This window comes from Triplophysa dalaica, chromosome 19, assembly GCF_015846415.1.
Source record: "Triplophysa dalaica isolate WHDGS20190420 chromosome 19, ASM1584641v1, whole genome shotgun sequence".
NCBI lineage: Eukaryota > Metazoa > Chordata > Actinopteri > Cypriniformes > Nemacheilidae > Triplophysa > Triplophysa dalaica.
In genome coordinates, this window is record NC_079560.1 from 22,023 (window position 1) to 44,087 (window position 22,065).

At 43.0% G+C, this 22,065-nt stretch overlaps 1 protein-coding gene across 1 annotated transcript; it reads left to right on the plus strand.

The window, feature by feature from the left end:
* The first annotated feature begins 482 nt into the window (after nt 1-482).
* Nucleotides 483-22,056, plus strand: LOC130408175 (macrophage mannose receptor 1). The gene is made up of 50 exons (XM_056731657.1): nt 483-525; nt 1,345-1,490; nt 1,585-1,697; nt 1,878-2,011; nt 2,104-2,327; nt 2,512-2,621; nt 2,737-2,855; nt 2,989-3,124; nt 3,220-3,302; nt 3,549-3,668; nt 3,753-3,854; nt 4,026-4,184; nt 4,394-4,476; nt 4,597-4,741; nt 4,870-4,911; nt 5,050-5,217; nt 5,323-5,442; nt 5,548-5,658; nt 5,740-5,772; nt 5,863-5,997; nt 6,084-6,230; nt 6,679-6,813; nt 6,928-7,082; nt 7,362-7,506; nt 7,591-7,645; nt 10,299-10,365; nt 10,441-10,574; nt 10,665-10,708; nt 10,809-10,982; nt 11,066-11,220; nt 11,295-11,408; nt 12,600-12,715; nt 12,806-12,957; nt 13,042-13,247; nt 13,508-13,682; nt 15,984-16,205; nt 16,390-16,559; nt 16,645-16,715; nt 16,795-16,895; nt 16,977-17,096; nt 17,235-17,381; nt 18,744-18,898; nt 19,047-19,146; nt 19,750-19,990; nt 20,334-20,515; nt 20,588-20,839; nt 20,920-21,102; nt 21,547-21,600; nt 21,684-21,832; nt 21,955-22,056. The coding sequence occupies exons 1-50, from the start codon at nt 483-485 to the stop codon at nt 21,997-21,999; spliced, it is 6,492 nt and encodes a 2,163-aa protein (XP_056587635.1). The 3' UTR covers nt 22,000-22,056.
* Nucleotides 22,057-22,065: the final 9 nt, after the last annotated feature.

A 22,065-nucleotide genomic window follows, 5' to 3' on the forward strand; every position in this document is an offset into this window, starting at 1 on the left:
TTAACTGTGCACTTTTTTTCTATCAAATTAAAAGGCTGTTTGTTGATTTTCTTGGTATGTTTTTCTTATTGAAAAAACATACCAAGAAAATCAACATATTGATTTTTTCTTATATTTTTCTTCTTTTCTTATTGGCAGTGAATTCACTTATAAACACATGTAACTTTTTCACTGCTGAAAAGTTAGAAAAGTCAGTTATTCAATATGTTTGTGTAAAATATTTTAATGATGTGTTTTGCAGCATCAGGTGATTTGATGTTTTATTGTTGAATCTTTGGACTCTGATGGAGAAGAAAAGAAACTCAAGCGTAGGATGATGTTCAGATTTCTGGAGGACAGACGTTGTGTATGACAGCAGGAATGCGAGGAAACTAAAACCATTAAGGGACGATTAAGAAGCTGACAGTCTGAAGTACTCCAGGATTAGAGCTAAATTTTATATACATGAACACATACATGAAGCTTTGAAAGAACAGCACAGAATGTTTTTCTTGTTCTTCATCCTCTTTGGTCTCATCCACTCTGGTAAGTTCATTTATTTCTGGTGTTTCATGTTATGATGCAGGCAGACAAGTGCAAAGTTTAAACAGACACACTGTACAAAAAGACAGTTCATTTTATACACAGAAGATATTTACACATTTTGCAGACGTTTTTATCCAAAGCAATTTACATGGTATTATACTATACACTTAATTCTGAGGATAATGTGCAATCCAGGGATTCGAACCCATGACCTTGCCGTTGCTAACTCCTTCCTCTAACCTCTGAGCTACAAGTTCACATGTATAATTGGTAAAAACTTCACATAACAACTCACATAGTGCAGATGTTGATATTAGATTGACCTCATCACGACATCACAGTTTGTGAGATATTTGAATTGATGCCTGGACAGAATGTTTTCTTCAGAAAGTTTTACTATAACCCGTGTGATTGTTTATGACACGGGTATATTGACCGTGTGCAGTCAAACATTAGCAGTTCATGTGACCCCAATGTTTCGTCTTTACATCTTTGTCATGGGACTTTTATGATCCTTGTACTGCACAAGTGGACTGTACTTAACATCCAATATTAAAAGCAGTGAAGAAATGTGCATAATAACTATGAGCGTATCAATTCAATTTTGTTTAATTTATATAGCGCATTTCATTGTTGCAAAGAAGCTTTACAAACATCATAATTAAAAAAAGTGAAAAGTAAAGGCATTATATTAGGACACATGGAATTATTGCAAGTGTTTCTCGATGCCCACTGATGATATTTGGATCCTGATAGAAAAGCTTAATTGCTGTGGGATTACTGTTATGAACAAGTTATTCATTTATGTGTCAATTTCAGGCTTTGGTCAATGTGAGGAGGGCTGGAGACCGTATGAAGAGAGATGTTACTTCTTTTCCTCTGATATGAAGTCTTGGCATGATGCTTTGGAGGATTGCGTAAGTAAAAGCAGTAATCTGATGAGCATCCAGGACATTCATGAGCGGGTGAGACACATTCACAGTGTTAACATTCATTTGAACCCATGCAGGAGACAAAGCAGACATCTATTATGTCTCTGTTGTGTTGTGTTGTGTTCAGACGTGGGTGCGCACACAGATCGGAACTTCTATCTACTGGATCGGGCTGAATGATGTGGCATCAGAAGGAAACTGGGAATGGAGTGACGGAAGGGTTTACTACCCCTACCTGGCGTAAGACACAATAAGACCAAACTCACATTTATACGCATCAGATTGTCCATTTCACAAGTGTTTTTGTTTTTGTTGAGGTGTTAGTTATCATTCTGCCACTTAGCTCTCTGGATGTGTGTGACTTTACATAATATAGCAAAGTGTGTGTATGTGTGTGTGTGTGTGTGTGTGTGCGTGTAGATACTGGAGGGAAGGTCAACCTGATAACTGGGCTGATAATGAAGATTGTGGGCAAGTTCTGGGTTCCAATCAAGGCAGATGGAATGATGAAGTCTGTACAGCCAGACGACAGTATATTTGTAAACGACCTAACCGTACGTATAAGGAATTTGAGAAGAAAGTGTGTATTATATAGAAACCTCTTCACCCTTTCATATATTTTTTGATCATATTTCTGTCTCTCCAGCTAACCCGACGCCACTCTGCGACACTGGAAATGGCTGGGAACCCTTCGGTTCAAACTGCTACAAGCGGAGGGCGGGGCTTAAGAAGAGCTGGGTAGCGGCCCGCAGTGACTGTGTCAGAGAGGGTGGAGACTTAGTGTCAATCACATCTTCTGAAGAGGAGCAGTATGTCACTGGCCGACTGGATCCGTCTTCTTTTGACCTCTGGATCGGCTTTTCTACCCTGGTGACAGCCACTATTAGTTCATCACCTCTGCATATTTTAAACAGAATTTAGTTTTGGCCTTTCGTTTTCTTTCTCTGTCAATTAAAAACTGTCTGCCTGCCTGCCTACTTTTCCTATTATCTCCAGACAGAAGAGGAAAACAGGTCATTCATTCACTGTTACTCTACCTGCCTCATTTTTACAGAAATGCACAACTCTGTCCTGCCAAATACAACCAAATGGCACCACCTTCACCTGGTCTGATGCAAGTACTTCTACTTACACAAACTGGCCAGAGGGACAACCAGACCTGATGTAAGAAAAACATTCCTACTGTATGAAACCAACCGACCAACCATCTGCTTAGTTGCTAAAGTGTGGCTTCACTATCGCTTTGTGTTACAGTAAAAAACTATCTTTTTTTAAACAGCGACAAACAGACTGGTGTGTGTACCGCTATGATCAAAGAAGCAGGAGAGGATTATGGAAAATGGAGAACACACATGTGCCGTTATGAGAGACCGTACATGTGCAAGCGAGCTTTGAACAGTTAGTGACATATGACATATATTTATACACATGTTTTTTTTGTTTGTTTAGTATTCTCAGTGTTGATGTGTGAAGATAAATTCATGACACGTTTCATTCTTATCAGTGATTAGTGTCTCTTCTGTTATTTCAGCAATTTGTCCTGCTGGATGGTTGAGTTTCGCTGGTAACTGTTACTGGTTGGTCAGTAATCTCAACCTCTTGACCAGCTGGTATCTGGCTCAGACGCAGTGCTTTAACATGGGTGCAAACCTAGTGACCATCAAGAAGTGAGACTGGAATCAAGAGAGCGTTTTATTTTGCACTGTAATCTGTAAAATGTTTTTTGTTCATTGATCATCTTTGTTTTTTTCTCTATCTATAGTGAAGAGGAGCAGTTCTTCATTAATGCGCAGTTACCTGATTTTCATCAGGCAGAGTTACCTGATCTGTGGATTGGCGCTTCAGGTGAGTGTCCATACAATAATTATTTAATTTGATTCTAATGTATTCCTTAGCACGTTTCACAATTCTGGGAAAACCCATTTCAGCAGTAGAGACACAGGACAAAACCCTATAAGAATAGAAAACAGGACAATGATAAGAAAAAGGATACATGGTATTATTGGGAAGAAACATGATTAAAACAAGGATGATGTGCCTCAACACTCGTCAAATATCTGCTTGTCTGGTTTTATGTGTCTTTGACATCAGATAAAGATCAAGATGGCACCTTTAGGTGGGTGGACCAAACCGCGATTGCGTTTTCAAACTGGAGCCCAAATTTCCCCCAAAACACATTAAAGCAGTGGGACTGTGGCCAGATTTACACAGGTGAGATGTTGACTTGGTCTACTTGATGCAGAGAGACAGTTTGTTCCAACATTCTAAAAGACCAGCTGTCGTTTCTCACCGCAGGGAACTATGCTGGGAAATGGGAAACCACAAACTGCTTTAAAAATCTCGGCTATATCTGTAAGATGCCTGGAGGTCAGAACGTGAAGCCCACGGCGGCTCCAGGTGAAACTTCCCTAAAACTCTCCCAACAAAAATATCAGTCTGTGTTTAGATCTCAACGTTAGGCAAGGCTGTCTGTAGACGGCTCATTGGAAGAGGATTGATTGACTGTAGCGAATATGTCAGATAACATGTAACATGTAACATGTAAAATTTGATTTTATGTTTTTGCAGACTCTCACTGTGATGAAGGTTACCTGCTCTTTGGTGATCATTGCTATCACTTTGAGTCGGAATCCGTCAAGACGTGGCAGGAGGCGGAAAGTTACTGTGTGGCTCAGAATGGACATCTGGTTAGCTTCCACAACCAAGAGACCATAAGTTTTCTGACAGGTGAGACAGTGGGTCCCTACACACACCACCCTAACCATAAATACTTTCTGCTGTCTGAAAAGACAGCATAAATGTTTATTCAAAGTTCGTTGATCTTATATTTAGTCTTTTTTAGAATACACTACGAGTGAGAGATAATAGCAATATATTATATCAGCCATCGGATAGAGTGTGCCATACATAATAAAGCATTGTGTGTTTTCTTACAGCCCACATGAGCAGAAGTTCCTGGGTGGGTCTCAATGACATCGACAGAGAGGGAACCTTTGTGTGGACAGACGGGACTGAAATGGTAAGTTCTTGACCTGAACATTATGTCATCATTTCATTTGGTATTTCAGGATCATCTTGACAACATTCAGTTGTCAAACAATTCAAGTTCAAATGAGTAATGAATGAATTCTGTCTGTAGGACTTTCTGCCCTGGGAACCAACCCAGCCTGATAACTGGCAGGGGAACGAAGATTGTGTCCACATTCGAGGAACAGAACATCATGATACAGGAAAACTCAATGATCTGCCCTGCACGGCCACATATCCTTTCATCTGCCAGAAGGGTTGGAATCAGTGCATCTTTATTATTCACAGATTCACTGCACTAGTTACACTAGTTGACTAACTTTCGTGTCAATTTTTCATTTCTTTAATTTGCTTTCTGGAATCTTGATTTATTGTCTTGTTTTAGCAAAAGGTCAAGGACCACCAGCTCCACCAACAGCTGGTCCAGGTACAAAATATTAAGTTATTTATGCTGCTAACTTGTCAAACAATTCTTAGCAAACGTTGACTGAGGTCACTGACAACATGGTAGGGATTAAACAATGACAGAAGTTACATCTCGCTTACATTAGTTGTTCCCTCTCAGGCTGGAACGAGAAATGCGGCTCGTGGGTTGCTGATCCGTTCAATGACTTCTGCTATCTGTTCACTACTCTGTCTATGAGAAACTGGCCAGATGCTCGGGCGGATTGTTTACATCAGGGTGGAGATCTGATCAGCATCACAGAGCCCTTTGAGCAAGGCTTCATACAGGGTTAGTATTCAATCACAGATCACTCCTACAAAGCTGTTGAATGATTGACACCACCATTGTGTAGACCGTTGAAGGATCTCATTGAATATTTGGTTTGACTGACAGCTCAAATCCAGACAATTCCCACTGGAGTTTCTCTGTGGATGGGCGCTCATGACTCCCTCACAGAGGGGGGCTGGACGTGGACGGACGGCTCCCCGTTCCGCTATATAAACTGGGCTGCAGGTGAGACAAAAAAACACATTATCACTTTGAAACTATTTGTCAAATGAGCGTTTGGATCCAAATTGAATAGAATCAAGACAACCGTCTCCTCATTGACTCTTAAAGGAAACCCAGATGATTACTCTGGTGAAGACTGCCTGTCCATTTTAATCAGCTCTGGATCCTGGAACGACGATAACTGTGACAATAAGAGAGGATATATTTGCAAGCGTCGCGGTACATTTCTATAAATCTTTAATGAATCATGCAGTATTTACTGCATTGACTTCTGAAGAAATGCCATTTTGTTCTTTTCAGGAAACACACCTGAACCTCCACCGCCACATGATGGTACGTTGCATTTGCCTTGTTTGACTATTGTATGTTCTGCTCTTGACTTTCTGAGCGTTTGTTTGCATTTTGTGTTGTGTCCTTCTGCAGGCTTCTTCACAGCGTACACTTGTCAGGACTCTAGCATGGTCCTTCACTGCCCCAGCAACAGCGTCATCAACATCCAGTCGGCCTTTTACGGTCGCCGCAGTGACAAAATCTGTCCCTATGGAGATGGAGCCTCTGGTAAACCCCTACACTGACACCAGATGGGAGAACGTTTGCATTTTGGGCCGAATAACTCATGTATTGACTGGATGTTCGTACTGTAGGCACCTGCACTGTTGATGGCACGTTGCCTTTGGCCAGGAAGAGCTGTGACAACCGAGTTTTCTGTTTTCTGTTCGCACACAAGGACAATGACCCCTTCCCCACCATCTTTAAGTACCTGGAGGTGGTATATAGCTGTGAACAAAACGGTGAGCAAAACAATGTCAAGTTAACACTGAAAGAGAGACACAAAAAAACACTGCCTGAATGCCTGGAAAGAATTTCACTTGTAGTCTTATTCATACTCATGTGATTTTTTATTTATTTTACATCACTTCTTTTGGTTAATAAATTAAATAAATGTAATAAATAAAAAACAATACATCAACAATACATTACAAAAAATCTCCTGCCTACTGGATGTAGTTACACTCGCACAACACATCATTTATTTGTAGGCATTCTACAATTCTTTCAATTGAATTATTTTCAATTATTATTATTTTTTTGCTTTAGATTAAAATAGACTCACAGGTGCATTGATCATACAAAATCTCAAGTTGTTCGCTGATGCTTTGCTGGTTTTCCTTAGCTCACATCATCATGTTGTGTTGAATAAAAACAAGATGATCCAGTAAATGTGTGTGTTGTTTTCAGTTTGTGTGAGGGGTCTAGGAGTGGAAGATGGAAACATCACTAACTCGATGCTCTCTGGCTCATCATCCCTCAGTGGGAAAGGACCGGATAAAGGTCGACTGAATGGAAACTCCTGTTGGATGCCCTCCAGCTCTGGTCTGAAGATTTTAGTTTTTCCACACCCAGGCAATATATTGAACAAATGTAAAGTCTGAATGCAATGTAAGTCTTTCTTCTGCCTAATGTTCAATCTCACACTTTACGTCTTAGCTAATTCCTTAATTCAGGTGAATGTGGGTCAGCTGAAGAAGGTCACAGGTGTCGTAGTTCAAGGCTGCCCAGCGTCAGATAACTGGGTTACTAAATTTAGGATCCAGAGCAGCACAGACGGTGTCACGTGGACAGATTACACCAGTGATGGAGGGGTGAGTACTTCCATTGTTTTCAAATCAGGCAAATCATATCTGATGTCCTACAAAACTCAAAAAGAATTGTGTTCAACTGAAAGTCTAACATCATCTGAAACAATTAGGAACCAGTGAGGTCTGTTTCACTAGTAACGGCACAGTATAGGTCTATACGCTGTGTGTTAGTGAGATATTTTAATATGGTCGGGCTCACAGGTACAGGCAAATGGGCTGCGTTTCCACTTGTGTTATTAAAAGAAAGATCCTGCAAGTTGAGTGATAAATGAACTGTCACAGGAATATCCAGGTTCTGTGGACAGAAGTACTCCAGAAACACGGCTGTTGGGGACACCGATCTCAGCGCAGTACATTCGGCTTCTTCCGCTGGAGTGGAATGATCAAGTAGGATTGCGACTGGATATTCTAGGCTGCCTACCCGACTGTGAGTTTTAAAAGTTCTTCAAATAATCTGATACATTTCTTTAAAAATAGGAATATGGTATTATTTATGTACTTTTTTACACAGATGCTGTTTCTTGCAGCGCAAAGCCCAACCTGAACCACGCAGTTGACAGAATGACGTAAATTTATATTCTTTGCATACTACTGTATATGGTCTTGAATATCTGGGATTTTGTCTGATGTATATGATCGGTGTCTAATCTAATCTAAATGTCTCAGTGGAAAATCTTTGGTGGTGTAAAGTTTTTTTTAAATATATTTCCTTAACCACCCACCACCTACAGGAGGGACCGTAAGGGGCCGGCGCAAAGTGGATCGGGTGGTAGTCGAAGGCGGGGACCTCGACAACCCGATCCCTGGACGCAGAATCTAGCTCTAGGGACATGGAACGTCACCTCTCTGACGGGGAAGGAGCCGGAGATTGTGCGGGAGGTTCAGAGATTCCGACTAGAGATAGTCGGGATCACCTCCAAGCAGAGCTTGGGCTCTGGAACCACACTCCTCGAGGGAGGATGGACTCTTCACCACTCTGGAGTTGCCCAGGGTGAGAGGCGGCGGGCTGGTGTGGGTTTGCTTATAGCCCCCAAACTCAGCCGGCATGTGTTGGAGTTTACCCCGGTGAACGAGAGGGTCGCTTCCCTGCGCCTTCGGGTCGGGGATAGGTCTCTCACTGTCGTTTGCGCCTATGGGCCAAATGGCAGTGTACAGTACCCGGCCTTCTTGGAGACTCTGGGAGGGGTGCTGGAAAGCGCCCCGACTGGGGACTCCGTCGTTCTGCTGGGGGACTTCAACGATTTGAACCCGAGTGGTGTTCTGTTATTGGACTTCTGTGCTAGTTACAGTTTGACCATGACAAACACCATGTTCAAGCATAAGGGTGTCCATCAGTGCACATGGCACCAGGACACCCTTGGCCGGAGGTCGATGATCGACTTTGTGGTTGTTTCATCTGACCTACGGCCGGCCGTATGTCTTGGACACTTGGGTGAAGAGAGGGGCGGAGCTGTCAACCGATCACCACCTGGTGGTGAGTTGGATCCGATGGCGGGGGAGGAAGCTGGACAGACTCGGCAGAACCAAACGTACTGTGAGGGTCTGTTGGGAACGTTTGGCCGAATCGCCTGTCAGAGATATCTTCAACTTTCGTCAGGGCGAAAAGACATGTAGAGTTGTGTATCATTGGTTGGGAGTTACCAATCGGTTCAATGGAGGGGGAGTATTTTTGTCTAATTTATTATGACAAACTCATATTTGATTAGGAACAAAATTATTGTCACTAAATAAAGTAATTCTACATATTTTTCATTTGATCTACTGTGATTTTCATGTTGAAATATTGGAGGGGTTGTAACTGATGGATTTGAATATTGGGGGGTTACCTCCCCCCCATCCCCCCCATAAACTATGCCCCTGGCTCCAACTATCGGGGATCACACTTCTCAGCCTCCCCAGGAAAGTCTATGCCAGGGTACTGGAGAGGAGAATCCGGCCGATGGTAGAACCTCGGATTCAGGAGGAACAGTCTGGTTTCCGTCCCGGTCGTGGAACACTGGACCAGCTCTATACCCTCTCCAGGGTGCTGGAGGGTTCATGGGAGTTTGCCCAACCAATCCACATGTGTTTTGTAGATTTGGAGAATGCATTCGACTTTGTCCCTCGCGGCATCTTGTAGAGGGTGCTCCGGGAGTATGGGATTCGGGACCCTTTGCTAAGGGCTATCCGGTCTCTGTACGACCGGAGCAGGAGCTTGGTTCGCATTGCCGTAAGTAAATCAGACTTGTTCCCGGTGCATGTTGGACTCCGGCAGGGCTGCCCTTTGTCGCCGGTTCTGTTCATAATTTTTATGGACAGAATTTCTAGGCGCAGCCAGGGGCCGGAGGGCGTTGGGTTTGGGGACCACACGATTTCATCTCTTCTCTTTGCGGATGATGTCATCGTGCTGGCCTATCAGACCAGGACCTTCAGCATGCACTGGGACAGTTTGCAGCCGAGTGTGAAGCGGCCGGGATGAGAATCAGCACCTCCAAATCTGAGGCCATGGTTCTCAGCCGGAAAAGGGTGGCTTGCTCACTTCAGGTAGGTGGAGAGTTCCTGCCTCAAGTGGAGGAGTTCAAGTATCTGGGGGTCTTGTTTACGAGTGAGGGAAGGATGGAACGGGATATTGACAGACGGATCGGTGCAGCTTCTGCAGTAATGCGGTCGCTGTACCGGTCTTTCGTGGTGAAGAACGAGCTGAGCTGCAAGGCGAAGCTCTCGATTTACCGGTCAATCTACGTTCCTACTCTCACCTATGGTCATGAGCTGTGGGTCATGACCGAAAGGACAAGATCCCGGATACAGCCGGCCGAAATGAGCTTTCTCCCCAGGGTGGCCGGGCGATCCCTTAAAGATAGGGTGAGAAGCTCGGTCACTTGGGAGGAGCTCAGAGTAGATCTCCACACGCTGCTCCTCCACATCGAGAGGGGCCAGCTGAGGTGGCTCGGGCATCTTTTCCGGATGCCCCCTGGACGTCTTCCCGGGGCGGTGTTCGGGCATGTCCCACCGGGAGAAGACCCCGGGGAAGTCTCAGGACACGCTGGAGGGACTATGTCTCCCGGCTGGCCTGGGAATGCCTCGGTGTCCCCCCGGAAGAGCTGGAGGAAGTGTCTAGGGAGAGGGAAGTCTGGGCATCCCTGCTTAGACTGCTGCCCCCACGACCCGGCCCCGGATAAGCGGAAGAAAATGGATGGATATTTCCTTAAACCTGTGTTTTGGGTTCTATGTATGTTTTAGCGTTCACTGTCCTGCTGGTTGTGCCAGAGAGCCGTATGCTGTGTACGGGACAGACATGTATCGTGGGGTAAGAGTGGAATAAATAAAAACAAAAGTTAGTTAAGCGCGTGCATATGAATCATTTGTGAAAATGTTTGTGTAGGATTCTAATATCTGCGCTGCTGCCATTCATGCTGGTGTGGTTCTGAATGACATTGGAGGCGACTGCACCCTGCTCAAAGCTCCGGGTCAGAGCTTTTACACTGGATCCACCAAAAACGGAATTGTATCTAGACAGTAAGTTTCACTTGAAATGAGAAGAAAACAAATAACTGTACAGTGTGCTGTCACGCGTCAGATTGAAAAGTGTTTTTTGACATGTCTCAGGTTCGACGGGGTCTACTCTGTGTCTTACCAGTTAGCCGATGGTGGTGAGACTGAATGTTCTTAACTTACCACAACGCTGTTAACTACTGAAATTACTGATGAGACTCTTGACAATAACAGCCTCTCTCTCTTTTTTTTATTCAGAGCTCAGATGTTCTGGTCTAGACTGGTATGAGTTTGGGGAATTCTGCTATAAGCCATTTGCAGAAATGAAAACATGGCATGAAGCTCGTACAGCCTGCAGGCGTTTGGGAGCTGATCTGGTGTCAGTCATGTCCATTACAGAACAAAGCTGGCTAGAGAGCTACCTCTACATGGGTACTTTGTATGTGTGTGTGTATGTGTGTGTGTGAGTGCGTGTGCACGTGTCTATTCTCTTTTAATCATTTCCTGTCCAACAGCCACAAGTGACGTGTGGATTGGTCTGAACGATCTGAGCTTCTCAGGTTTGTTCTCGTGGTCTGATCATCATGAAGTCACATTCACACACTGGGCTCCCGGAGAACCCAACAATCACCTGGGCTTCAGTGAGGACTGTGTGGAAATGTTCTTTCAGGTATCTCAGCATTACTAGCAGACATTTCGTTTGAAACACAGGAGCATTCGTGATGTTTGATGTGTTTTTTGTAGACGGGTCGATGGAACGATGTGACTTGCACAGAGTTAAACACCTACATCTGTAAAATGCCTAAAGGTCACTATCCTCTGCCATCAGTCAAGCCAACGATTTACGGTTGTCCACAGGTCAGTCTGCATGAAACCTAAAGATCTTTTCTCTTCTCGACGTTGTCACCGGCGGCGCCAGGGGGGGTCTTGGGGGGTCTCAAGACCCACCCAAAAAACGCCTTGACCCCCCATTTGACCCCCCACCCCCTCCCTGATTAAAAAATATTTAATATATATTAAAATATATATATCCGGGATAAAGATTTAACAATGGTCCTCTTCAAACTATGCAGAACAATAATAATTCATAATTTATTCGAAATATAAACATAAGAATCACTGCGACGCCCCATGAACGTTGCTGCCGCTGCGCCTTGCGTCATTGCGTTCAAGGCGCTGCCGCGAGCCCGTAAGTGCTGCAACGCACTTTATATCTTGAAGCTAAAAATGGATCGCTTCGTCATACCTAAAAACAAATTGACAGCAGCGGAAATAGGACTGAAAATATACCCGTTGCAGTGGAGGGCGAGCCCTGCTTGATCCTAGAATTAGAAATAGAGGACACCGAGGAATTGGAGGATGAGGAGGTGGGACCGGAGCAACTCGCATATGGAAGCGTGTGTTGTAAAATTCAATTTGCAATGTAATATGCAAAATGGCAATGCAGTATGTAAATTGACAATGCAATCGTGTATCTAAATATACATTTCAAATAAATATGTGCAACATTAAGTGCAAAATGAAAATAAAAATTCAATAATATCAATTACATTTGGGAGTTCCTTTTTATGAATACAAATGTAATTGATATAATTGAATTTTTATTTTCATTATGCACTTAATGGTGCAAATACTTATTAGAAATGGAATGGATTTAACGGGGGATTTAAGCCATGGCCCAGCCGAGAAACCAAGACAGCTTAATTAAAATCATAACCGTGTCGTTCTTTTGGATCGCAGGGGCAGCTAGCATCCAGGGGTTTTAGTTACTCGTGGTTCAAACAGTACCAGTGGCTTGAATATTCTGTCAAAAGAAGCGGCTTTTTGTTTTGCCTGTCGTCATTTTTTTCACAGTGTGCATCGATCTGGTTTTATTTGTTTAGTAGCAGTAATATGCAGTTATTAGCCGTGTCCACTGTATTTTTTTTGGGGGGTTTTCATGAGACCCCCCTTGAAATGACCAGGACCCCCCATTGCCCCCCCAATCAAAATTGTCTGGAGCCGCCACTGGACGTTGTGAATGCATTCTAAAAACATTTTGTTTCGCAGGGATGGGATGTGTTTGAGTATTCTTGTTATTGGTTTGAAGAAACGGCTAGAACCCGTGAAGAGGCAAAAAAATTCTGTGGGAGTCAAAACGGCACGCTGCTGCACATCATGGACCTGTAAGAGATGTCACTTAAACTTGTGCCAGTAAAGATCTAGCGCTAACAGTTCCAACGAGTGATCTAACTTGGTTCCATTGACCACTGCAGGTACGAACAGGCTCATTTCACAGCCCTGATGGGCCGATACTCTGGTGACTGGTGGATCGGCCTGCGTGCCAGAGGAGGAATCGCTGGTGTCGACTATTACTGGGACAATGATGCTTTAATAACTTACACCCACTGGGACCGAAACCAGCCAGGTATTTTACTTGCTTGAAAGGATAAAACATAAGCCCATCTGAGGCTTTCAGTACTCATCATTTCATTGTGGGTGTGTTCTCTAGATAACCACGCTGGATCGTGTGTCACTATGACGACGACACCACTGCCAGGATTCTGGAAGAATAAGGAGTGCGAAGAATCCTTCCCATTTGTGTGTGAAGCTCCTCGTAATGGTGTGGCTCCGCCCACGCGACCTCCGACTCCGCCTCCAGCTGCAGGATGTGAGAGCGGTTGGACTGCAGAGCCTCACTTCAGGAACTGCTACCGAGTGAGAATATTAAGATCTCCGGTGTACTCCTGAAAGAATGCATTCCTTCCAGTGTGTGGTGTGTTTTGTGTTGGTCTTATGGGGTTTTTGGTTTCTTGTCATGCTCGCAGAGGCCTGTGGACAAACATTAGTGACATTAAAGAAACTACACGATGATTTACTGATAAGCTGCTCTGAAATGTTGCATTCAAACTGTGAAGAAGAGGGCTACAGACATTCCTTGACATGTTATACAGTATTTGTGTTTTTTGGTGTTGTAGTTGTTCACTGTAGACTTTGCACTGAAGAAGAGCTGGCAGGGGGCCCGAGAAGACTGCCGTGCCCGTGGGGCAGATCTGGTCAGCATCCATAACCCTGGCGAAGAAATCTTCCTTTCTAAGTACTCGAAGGGAAAAACCAAGTGGATTGGTTTGAGTCTCAACCCTGTAGAAGGAGGTCTGTGTGTCACCAAATGAGAATCACAACTGATTTTGCAAATCCTTTTTACCTTTGCTTTGACCTGTGATGTTTGGTAAACGTCGGTAATAGGATTTTAATACCTAGATAAGATTAGGGTTTAGAGTAAGGGTTAATTGTTTGATAAGAAAAATCTTACGCTAAATTCCAACCACATTTAACACAATTAATTTCAAGTTGTCAATCAATTCTATCCAACAGCAAGAAGCTCAATTCTTGAAATTTGTTTGAAAAAATAAAGGGATTTATCAATAATTGAATAGTTGATTGTACACACGTGTGTTGAGATGTAAGTAATATATATAAGAGAGAATGTGAAACACTGAAGAAGGTCATATGCAGAGATGGGAACAAGTCACATATGGTCAAGTCCAAGCAAGTCTCAAGTCTTAACCATCAAGTCTCGAGTCAAGTCTCGAGTCACAGTTTAGACAAATCAATCAAGTCAAGTCAAGTCAAGGGTTCACCCTAAGCAAGTCAAGTCGAGTCCTGATAAGTTTCAAGTCAAGTCAAGTCAAGTCGCAGTACTAAAATAAACAGAGGTTAATTTTTTAGATACATGTTTATTTTTGCACAGAAAAGATGAACTTATATACATACATTATGTATCTTATTCACATTGCTATATATGAATTATATGCATATCTGTGCAACATTAATATCTGAAAATAAAAGTGTTGCTTACACCAAAGAAATCCAGTCTGAAATGTATAATACAATCTAATTCAATTTAATTGAAACGGTCTACACAGAAATGGAAATACTTGTATCTGACAGAATGACTTAAGCATTTATACAGGCTATGAAGCTTATAAACTAGTATTGTGACTGACAACTTGACTATTGTATGTTTTAAGTATATGATGCAGTAATACTTGTGCTGTCCATTAAAGTGCACAGTAGGCCTATAGGGAATTTGCATATTATGGGAATCCCGGATCATTTTATTGACTTTGATATTGAATCCTGTTTATCAAAATGAATGGATCTTTTTCATTTCGGTAGAATATAAGTTAAATGTATGTTAATATAGCCCAGTGATGAAGTTATGATGCTTAATCGTCATCTCTGCGGTGGACACGCAATATGCACGTTTCATACGTAATATATAATCTGAGAATATTTGTTTTCTATTTGAACTGGTTTCATTATTTGTTGTTATTGTGAGTATAAAACAAATCCAAACAGTTAACAGATTCGAACTATGAAATTATTCTCGTCAGTATGACCGCAAAGTTTTTAAAGAGTTATTTAAATCCAAGTGATGTCACCGGCGCGTCCATCACCCGGTCATGCGCAGTATATAAGCGAGCTGCTATTCAGCTTCCACACACAGTCCACACAAACACTTGAACATGCGCGCATTTAATATATACATTCGCCTACATGTAATACAGAGAAGCCCTTCTTGATTTTAATGTTTTAAGAACATAAAAATTCCGGCTACGCCGTTATAACCAGATTCCCCAATTCATCTAACTATGAGATGAGATGTAGGCCTATCAGTGATGATCGATGACCACATTTCTAATAATAAAAAAACAACCAAGGCAAAGTTATGACAAACAGAAACGATTAATTCATTATATTAGTAATTGTTTTATTACACTGACTATAAAGAAATTACTTTCTTACCTTTCCTTGTGGTTCTTGTCGGACGAAATTGGACGTTGTGGTTGTTGTGTCAGAAATCCTCGCGTTGCATACTCTGCATCTGGCAAATCTTTTTTATTTTTCACGTCCAGTTCAAAGTCCTTATAGCCAAACGTGACTATCTGTGGAGCTCGACTGTTGTCCGCCATTGTAACGGCCACAACTGTTTCAAGCCGCCAGGCGCATGCGCAGTTTCCTCTCTATCGTAACTGCTCTACAGTAATTGGCTGTTACACCTTGTTTGGCGCGGTTTGAGTTGAGCAGCGTTAAAGTCACAGGCGCTGTAGTGCTGCTGAGTCACAATAATTATTTTAGCTAATTTCATTACTTTACAAAGTTCAAGTCATTGCCGAGTCTTCCATTTAAAGTCAAGTCAAGTCGCAAGTCACCTGCTCTCAAGTCAAAGTCAAGTCAAGTCATTTTCTTACTTCTGTCAAGCAAGTCGCAAGTCCTGAAAATTGTCATGTGACTCGAGTCCCCCATCTCTGGTCATATGTGATCGAAAGGTTTGTTGATTTTAAACATGCAATGAGCATGTTTTTTGGAGACACAGCAAACAAATTTCAAGAAGTGAGCTAATGGTTTGGTTAATGGTTTTGAACATATCTGAAACCATTCCTGTCCAAGGTTACCACTGGAGTGACGGTACACCAGTCAGCCACACAAACTGGGGTCACAATGAACCAAACAATCACGGTGGGCGAGAAAACTGTGTGGAGATGGTGACCACAGAGAACGGGACATCCTGGTGGAACGACCTGAATTGTGACGCCCATCAGGACTGGATTTGCATGATTGCAAAAGGAAAGAAACCAATTATACCCCCAGAACCACCATCCCCTGTACCAGGTGACTGCCGAAAGGGTCATGTATTTAAAATCTCGTACGTTCAATCACATTTAAATACATTGGATATTGCATTGTTTAAAACGTGTCTTCGGTGTAAGAACATCAAGAAGCAAATACTCTTGAACAAAATGCTTTGTTTGTACTGTGTTGATTTGGTAGTTTGTTTCTTAACTTACTTTTTCAGCTCCTGAATGTGGATCAAACCCTGGCTGGAGGAAGAACAATGGAATCTGTTATTACTATAATGACACAGATATCGTTGACTTTCACATGGCCATCGTGAGATGTTATGAGGAGCAAGCTCAGCTGGTCTCTATTGCTGATGAAGCTGAGCAGTCGTACGTGGTCAGTCTGGTAGGTGACAACTGTACCAACACGGCGGCTGAGACATGCAGTAAGATTGATGTTCGTGTCCTAACACTTTGTCTGGTGTTTATAGGTCGGCACCGGTCAGGTGGCTGCGGTGTGGATTGGAATGAGAATGTTTGGGGTTGCAGGTGGAGAATATATGTAAGTATAGATATTTTCTCCAGAAAGGTCTGTCATAAGAGTTGTAGTGATTCACTTGTGTTTTTGCGTGGGTTTGGAGGTGGCTGGATCTCTCGCCAGTGACATATGTCAACTGGGGACCTGGAGAACCCAATGATGCCAACGGAGAAGAACAATGTGTCGAGATGAACAGATATCCAGGTGCGTATGTACCTCCAGGGGTGGGCAATCTTCTGTAGAGCTTTGAGTGAACAGGCTCTGACATGTTTGGTTACTGAATAGGTTCATGGAATGATGCAAACTGTGGTCGGGCTAACGGCGGTTATGTGTGTAAGAAGTATCCGGGAAATGTCCACACACCACCCCCACCGACAGCATCATGGGAGGGAAACTGCCCCGAAGGTACATTTCAACGACATAAGTGAATCTCTGAGCTCACAGGCTTCAATCAAATATTTTGGATCAACACTAATGATGATTCCACATCCACGGCTAAGTCAATCTGGCAAATTTAAAATGATTTTTTTTTTTTTGTAACAGGATGGATGAAATTCCGCAACAAATGCTACATCTTCAAAGGGAGTCAGAAACATCAGACGGAGATCAAGGCAAACTGGACATTCGCACGCAATTGGTGCAGACAGCAGGGAGGAGATCTGGCCGTCATCGACGATCAAAATGAAAACGGTATTCTCTCAATTTAAAATGTTGACTCACAGTCCAGTGTTATCTAATCTTTGTTTATTCAAAGTTAAAGTTAAAGTCTGCTTTATTTGTCAATTCTGCCACATTGTACAGTACATATATTACATATGGAGGATTGAAATTGCGTTACTCTCAGACCCGTGGTGCGTACAATTAACACTTACACAAAATAAAAAAATATATATAAAACAATACAGATAAAAACTGATTATACATATATGTCAAATACAACAATTACAAGCAGGGATATAAAAAAAATAAATGAGAAGATCATTGTAATAATGTTCAAATAAAAGGAAGGAAGGAGACGGGAACCGGCAAACATTTAAACATTTAATTACATGACAACAAAGTAAAATGGCAGCCCCTCACGGAAGACTTCCGGCGAATAAAACAAACCACAACTAAAATCCAGGCCTGGTCCTCTCTCATTGACGGTCCGATCGCTCGTCCTCTTATGCTCCCAATCTTCTCCGTGATACGAGACCGTTGCGCGTTCAGCTGACGCTCATAATCACTCACTGACCGGCCTCCACTCACTGTCTCGTCACGCCTACTCCCTCTGGGGGGGGGGGGGGTGGGGAGTGGTCGCCCAGTCTCTGTGTACCTTTCCCCTGGGGGTATGCACCGACGAGACGAGAGAACGGAGACAGGAGCCCTCTGAGCGACCGGAAAGATAGAGGCAAAAAAAATTATAGTCCGGTTCCCCGACATGCTGCAGCTCGGTCCTCAACCAGCCGGGGTACTCTCCTTCGCGGTGCCTTGCAGGGGCCCTGGACACACAGAGGACGGCTCGACCGTCCGCCCCCTGGCGGCCGGCGGTGGCTCATCCTTTAGCGGGAAGTCGGCAGCAAGTTCCCCTGCTCCTTGGGCGGACGGACGCAGGCTCCGGCCTCTGGCAGGCGGTGGCCGCACTCGGCACTTCCGCTCCCTTCTCCTCCCCCTTGGCCGGACGGACGCAGGCTTAGTGTAAAGAGTGACTAGTGCGGGTCAGTTTATGTTGTTGGGGGGGAGTGAGAGGACCTTCGGATGAGATCAGAGTTCAGTGGTGCATGGGGCATGAGAGGGGGCAGGAGTTAAGCTTCATGACTGCCTGGTGGATGAAGTTCTCCTTTAGTCAGCTGGTCCTGACCTCAAGACTCCGCTGTCTTCTCCCTGATGGCAGCAGCCTGAAGAAGCTGTGTTGGCAGGGTGGGATCACCTGCAATGCAGACGGGTTCCATAAAAGTCCTGGAGGGGGGGGAGAGACACCAATAATCTTGCATGTGTATTCAGTATTGATATATGGTGTTTATTATTGATTCTGATCACATACGTGATGTGTTGACCATTCTTTCTCATCAGATTATGTAGGTAGTTACCTTAGAGATCTGCTTAACCCAGTTTGGATCGGTTTATCTGATACACTGCATGAAGGGAAATTTGCATGGAGTGATGGACATAGTCCAGTTCTGTACACAAACTGGGCCGACAAGGAGCCAAACAACGTTGATGGGCAGGTAAGAAATACTTTATGGAATGCCATACAGTACAAGTATGCAGTACAAATAACGTTTACTGATTTTAACAATAATGCATAATAAAAAAATGTTCGACACATGTAAAAGTAACTGTTTTGTGTCTATTGCGGCTATGCCCTGTTTCTAGGAACACTGTACAGAAATATCCCACAATCACCTAATCACGGGCCTCTGGAACGATGAGAAATGCAACCTAGAGCGAGGATGGGTGTGCTCCAGAAAGAAATGTACTTCAATCTTCATTTGTCTCTAATACAAATCTACTGCAATGCTCTCCAGATTGACGTCAACATTAAATATGATTCATTCAGACAGACACGTAAAACCTCATTAATGTCAAAAAGGTAGGAGGAAAATGTCTCTGTGATATCAGTCACACTCTGAAGTCTGACCTCAGCACTTCCATGTTTCATCCATGGGTCAAGAACTTATAAAATGTTCTTCCAGAACTTTAAAAGCACATCCAAATTCTTTGACAGCTATATTGTATACATTTCACTGTTATGTCATGTCGAAACTTTCTTCTGCGGAACACAGAAAGATGATATTTCAAAGAACCAAACAACGTTGAACCCCGTTGACTTCCATTGTACGCCCACAAAACCACTGAGACATTTCTCAAAGTAGTGTTTTATTTCACTAAAGAAAGCCTCACATACAGGTTTACAAGCACATGAGGGGGAATAAATGATAGAAAGATTGAAGGATGATTGCCACTATACTTAAGACATCAGGTTAATGGGAAAAGCATGTGAGCACTAATGATGAGTGTTAAAGATCCTGGTGCGTAATGTTCAAATCTATGTGGATGTCTCGTTTTTTTTCCACAGCAAGCAGCATTCCTGTCCCTCCGCCCACCCGCAGCCCGTGTCCATCGGGATACATCTCCTGGTACAACAACTGTTACAAACTTATTTCAGAGCCCAAAACGTGGGATGAAGCTCATCAGGGCTGTGTGAAGGAGGGTGGAAATCTGGCTAGCGTGGATATGAGTTACGACCAAGCATTTATTTCTGGAGTCGTGCAGCAGGGCATGACAGATGCCTGGATCGGACTCAGACGACTGGTTAAGTATCAAACTCTGCTTTTGGTTTCATTGGCGAAGAATTCAATACTTTATTGTCATTGTCATACAAGATAACAATGAACTTTTTTTCGAGCATCAAACATCAAACACTGCATAGTAATGAAACACAAATAGTAGTGCAGAGATCCTATCCCATTATATTAAATAACCACTGTGTAAACCTATTGCACAAATAATAACATGTTCAGTGCAAACACAGACGTGCTAAGTAGTAACAGTAACATCCTTCAAGTGCTGCATACTGATGGCATATCAAACAGGAGAGGGTACACAGTCAATGAATAGAACAAAAACTAAAGCTATTGATGTCGTTCCACAGCCTGACAGCGATTCTTACAGATGGTCAGATGGTTGGCCCGTGTTCTTCACTCACTGGGGTCCAGGTGAACCGACCAATCACAAAGGAGAAGGCTGTGTCAGCATGCATGCCCGATCACGCTTCATTCAAGGCACCTGGAACGACACGGCTTGCGACGCTGTCAAACCATACATCTGCAAAATCACTTCAGGTATTAGTCAGAAACATCAAAAACTTTTCTTATGTATTGACTACAAATGACACATATGAAATCTGTCTTCAGAAAAGCCTCCAGCGACACCTGCTCCCGGTGATGGGAAGTGTTTGCCAGGCTGGTGGCCATACGGACGACACTGCTATTATGTTTATAATGGGAAAGTGGGTTTCTCGTGGCCGGAGGCACGACATTACTGCCAGGAGGTAAAAGGAGCAGATTTAGCCTCCATCCACAGTCGAGCTGAGGTGGAATTCATCAGGAATATCAATTACACCAAATACCACAATGTCTGGATTGGTCTGACCAGGGATCGTTCGTGTAAGCCAATACTGTATTAGCTGTTGGTTCACTTTTACTGAAGTAAATCAGATGTCACGGTGTTTTGCTTGTGTCTCTAGTTGGATGGGGTTGGACGGATCTGACATCATTGGCCTTTACAAATTGGGCACCTGGAGAACCCAATGAGGCCATTCATGATGGCGATGTTGGCAAAGAGAACTGCGTAGAGATGTACCACGACGGCAGGTGGAATGACAACAACTGCGTACAGAAGAGAGGCTTCACGTGCAGACACCGCCAATGTATGTTTTTGTTAACCACGATTAGTGAATATCAACTAAAACTGCATCATAAAGCCTTTTTATACTGTAATAATTGTATTTAAATCCCAAAATATATATTCCAAACACACTGGTAGGTATATAAAACATATTCAATTCACTTTTAAAGTAATATAAAGGATTCCTAAATGAATGAATGTAACCCTCAATAAATATAACTTTTTGACATTACATTACATAATCAAAACATATACAGTTGTGCTCAAAGGTTTGCACACCCTAAGTCAGTATGATCAAGGAAGGCTCTGAAAATAAATCTGCATCACATTCCTCCATGGTTCTACTTTTACATATTAAAAGTATTTCCTTCCTGGAGAAATTAATCTTCAATTTTGTGTATTTAAGTATGAGATATTCCACATCCATCCATGCATTATGAAGCATCTTCTCTTCTCTTGTGTCCAGATTACGTAACAGATGATAATGGAGACATAGTAGTCCCAACTGATGCACCGGAGAGTACGTTTAGACATAACACACACACAATCTCCATCTCTGTATATAAAGATGTGGACATATCCTCAATTTTGTGTGTCTATCAGTTGACAGCGGTCTGATCGCCGGCGCTGTTATCGGAGCGATTGTGTGTGCAGCGCTGTTACTCGCCGGCATGTATTACATCTTTACTGTAAAGGGCATCAAACCAGGAGACACCAGAATCTTCAAACAAGAAATCAAAAACTTGGATGTGGTACGTGAAATACTCCGCTGTCAATGTCAGAAAGGAATTTACTCTTTGTCAAATGTGATGAAGATGCATCATTTTCTGTATCTTAACTTATTTGTGACTGTCTTTTATCTCATCTTTTACAGCCTGCATTCACAAACCCAAACTTCAGTGGAGAATCTGAATCCTAATGCATGTGAGAATAATGAGATTCACCCACTTCTGTACAGAAAATAACACAAATCAACACTAACGTC

Coding starts and splice junctions, on each gene's coding strand:
- LOC130408175 (XM_056731657.1), top strand. CDS start 483: ATGTTTTTCTTGTTCTTCATCCTCTTTGGTCTCATCCACTCTG. Junction 16,896..16,976: donor CGAGATGAACAGATATCCAG/GTGCGTATGTAC, acceptor GTTACTGAATAG/GTTCATGGAATGATGCAAAC. Junction 21,601..21,683: donor CCCAACTGATGCACCGGAGA/GTACGTTTAGAC, acceptor TGTGTCTATCAG/TTGACAGCGGTCTGATCGCC.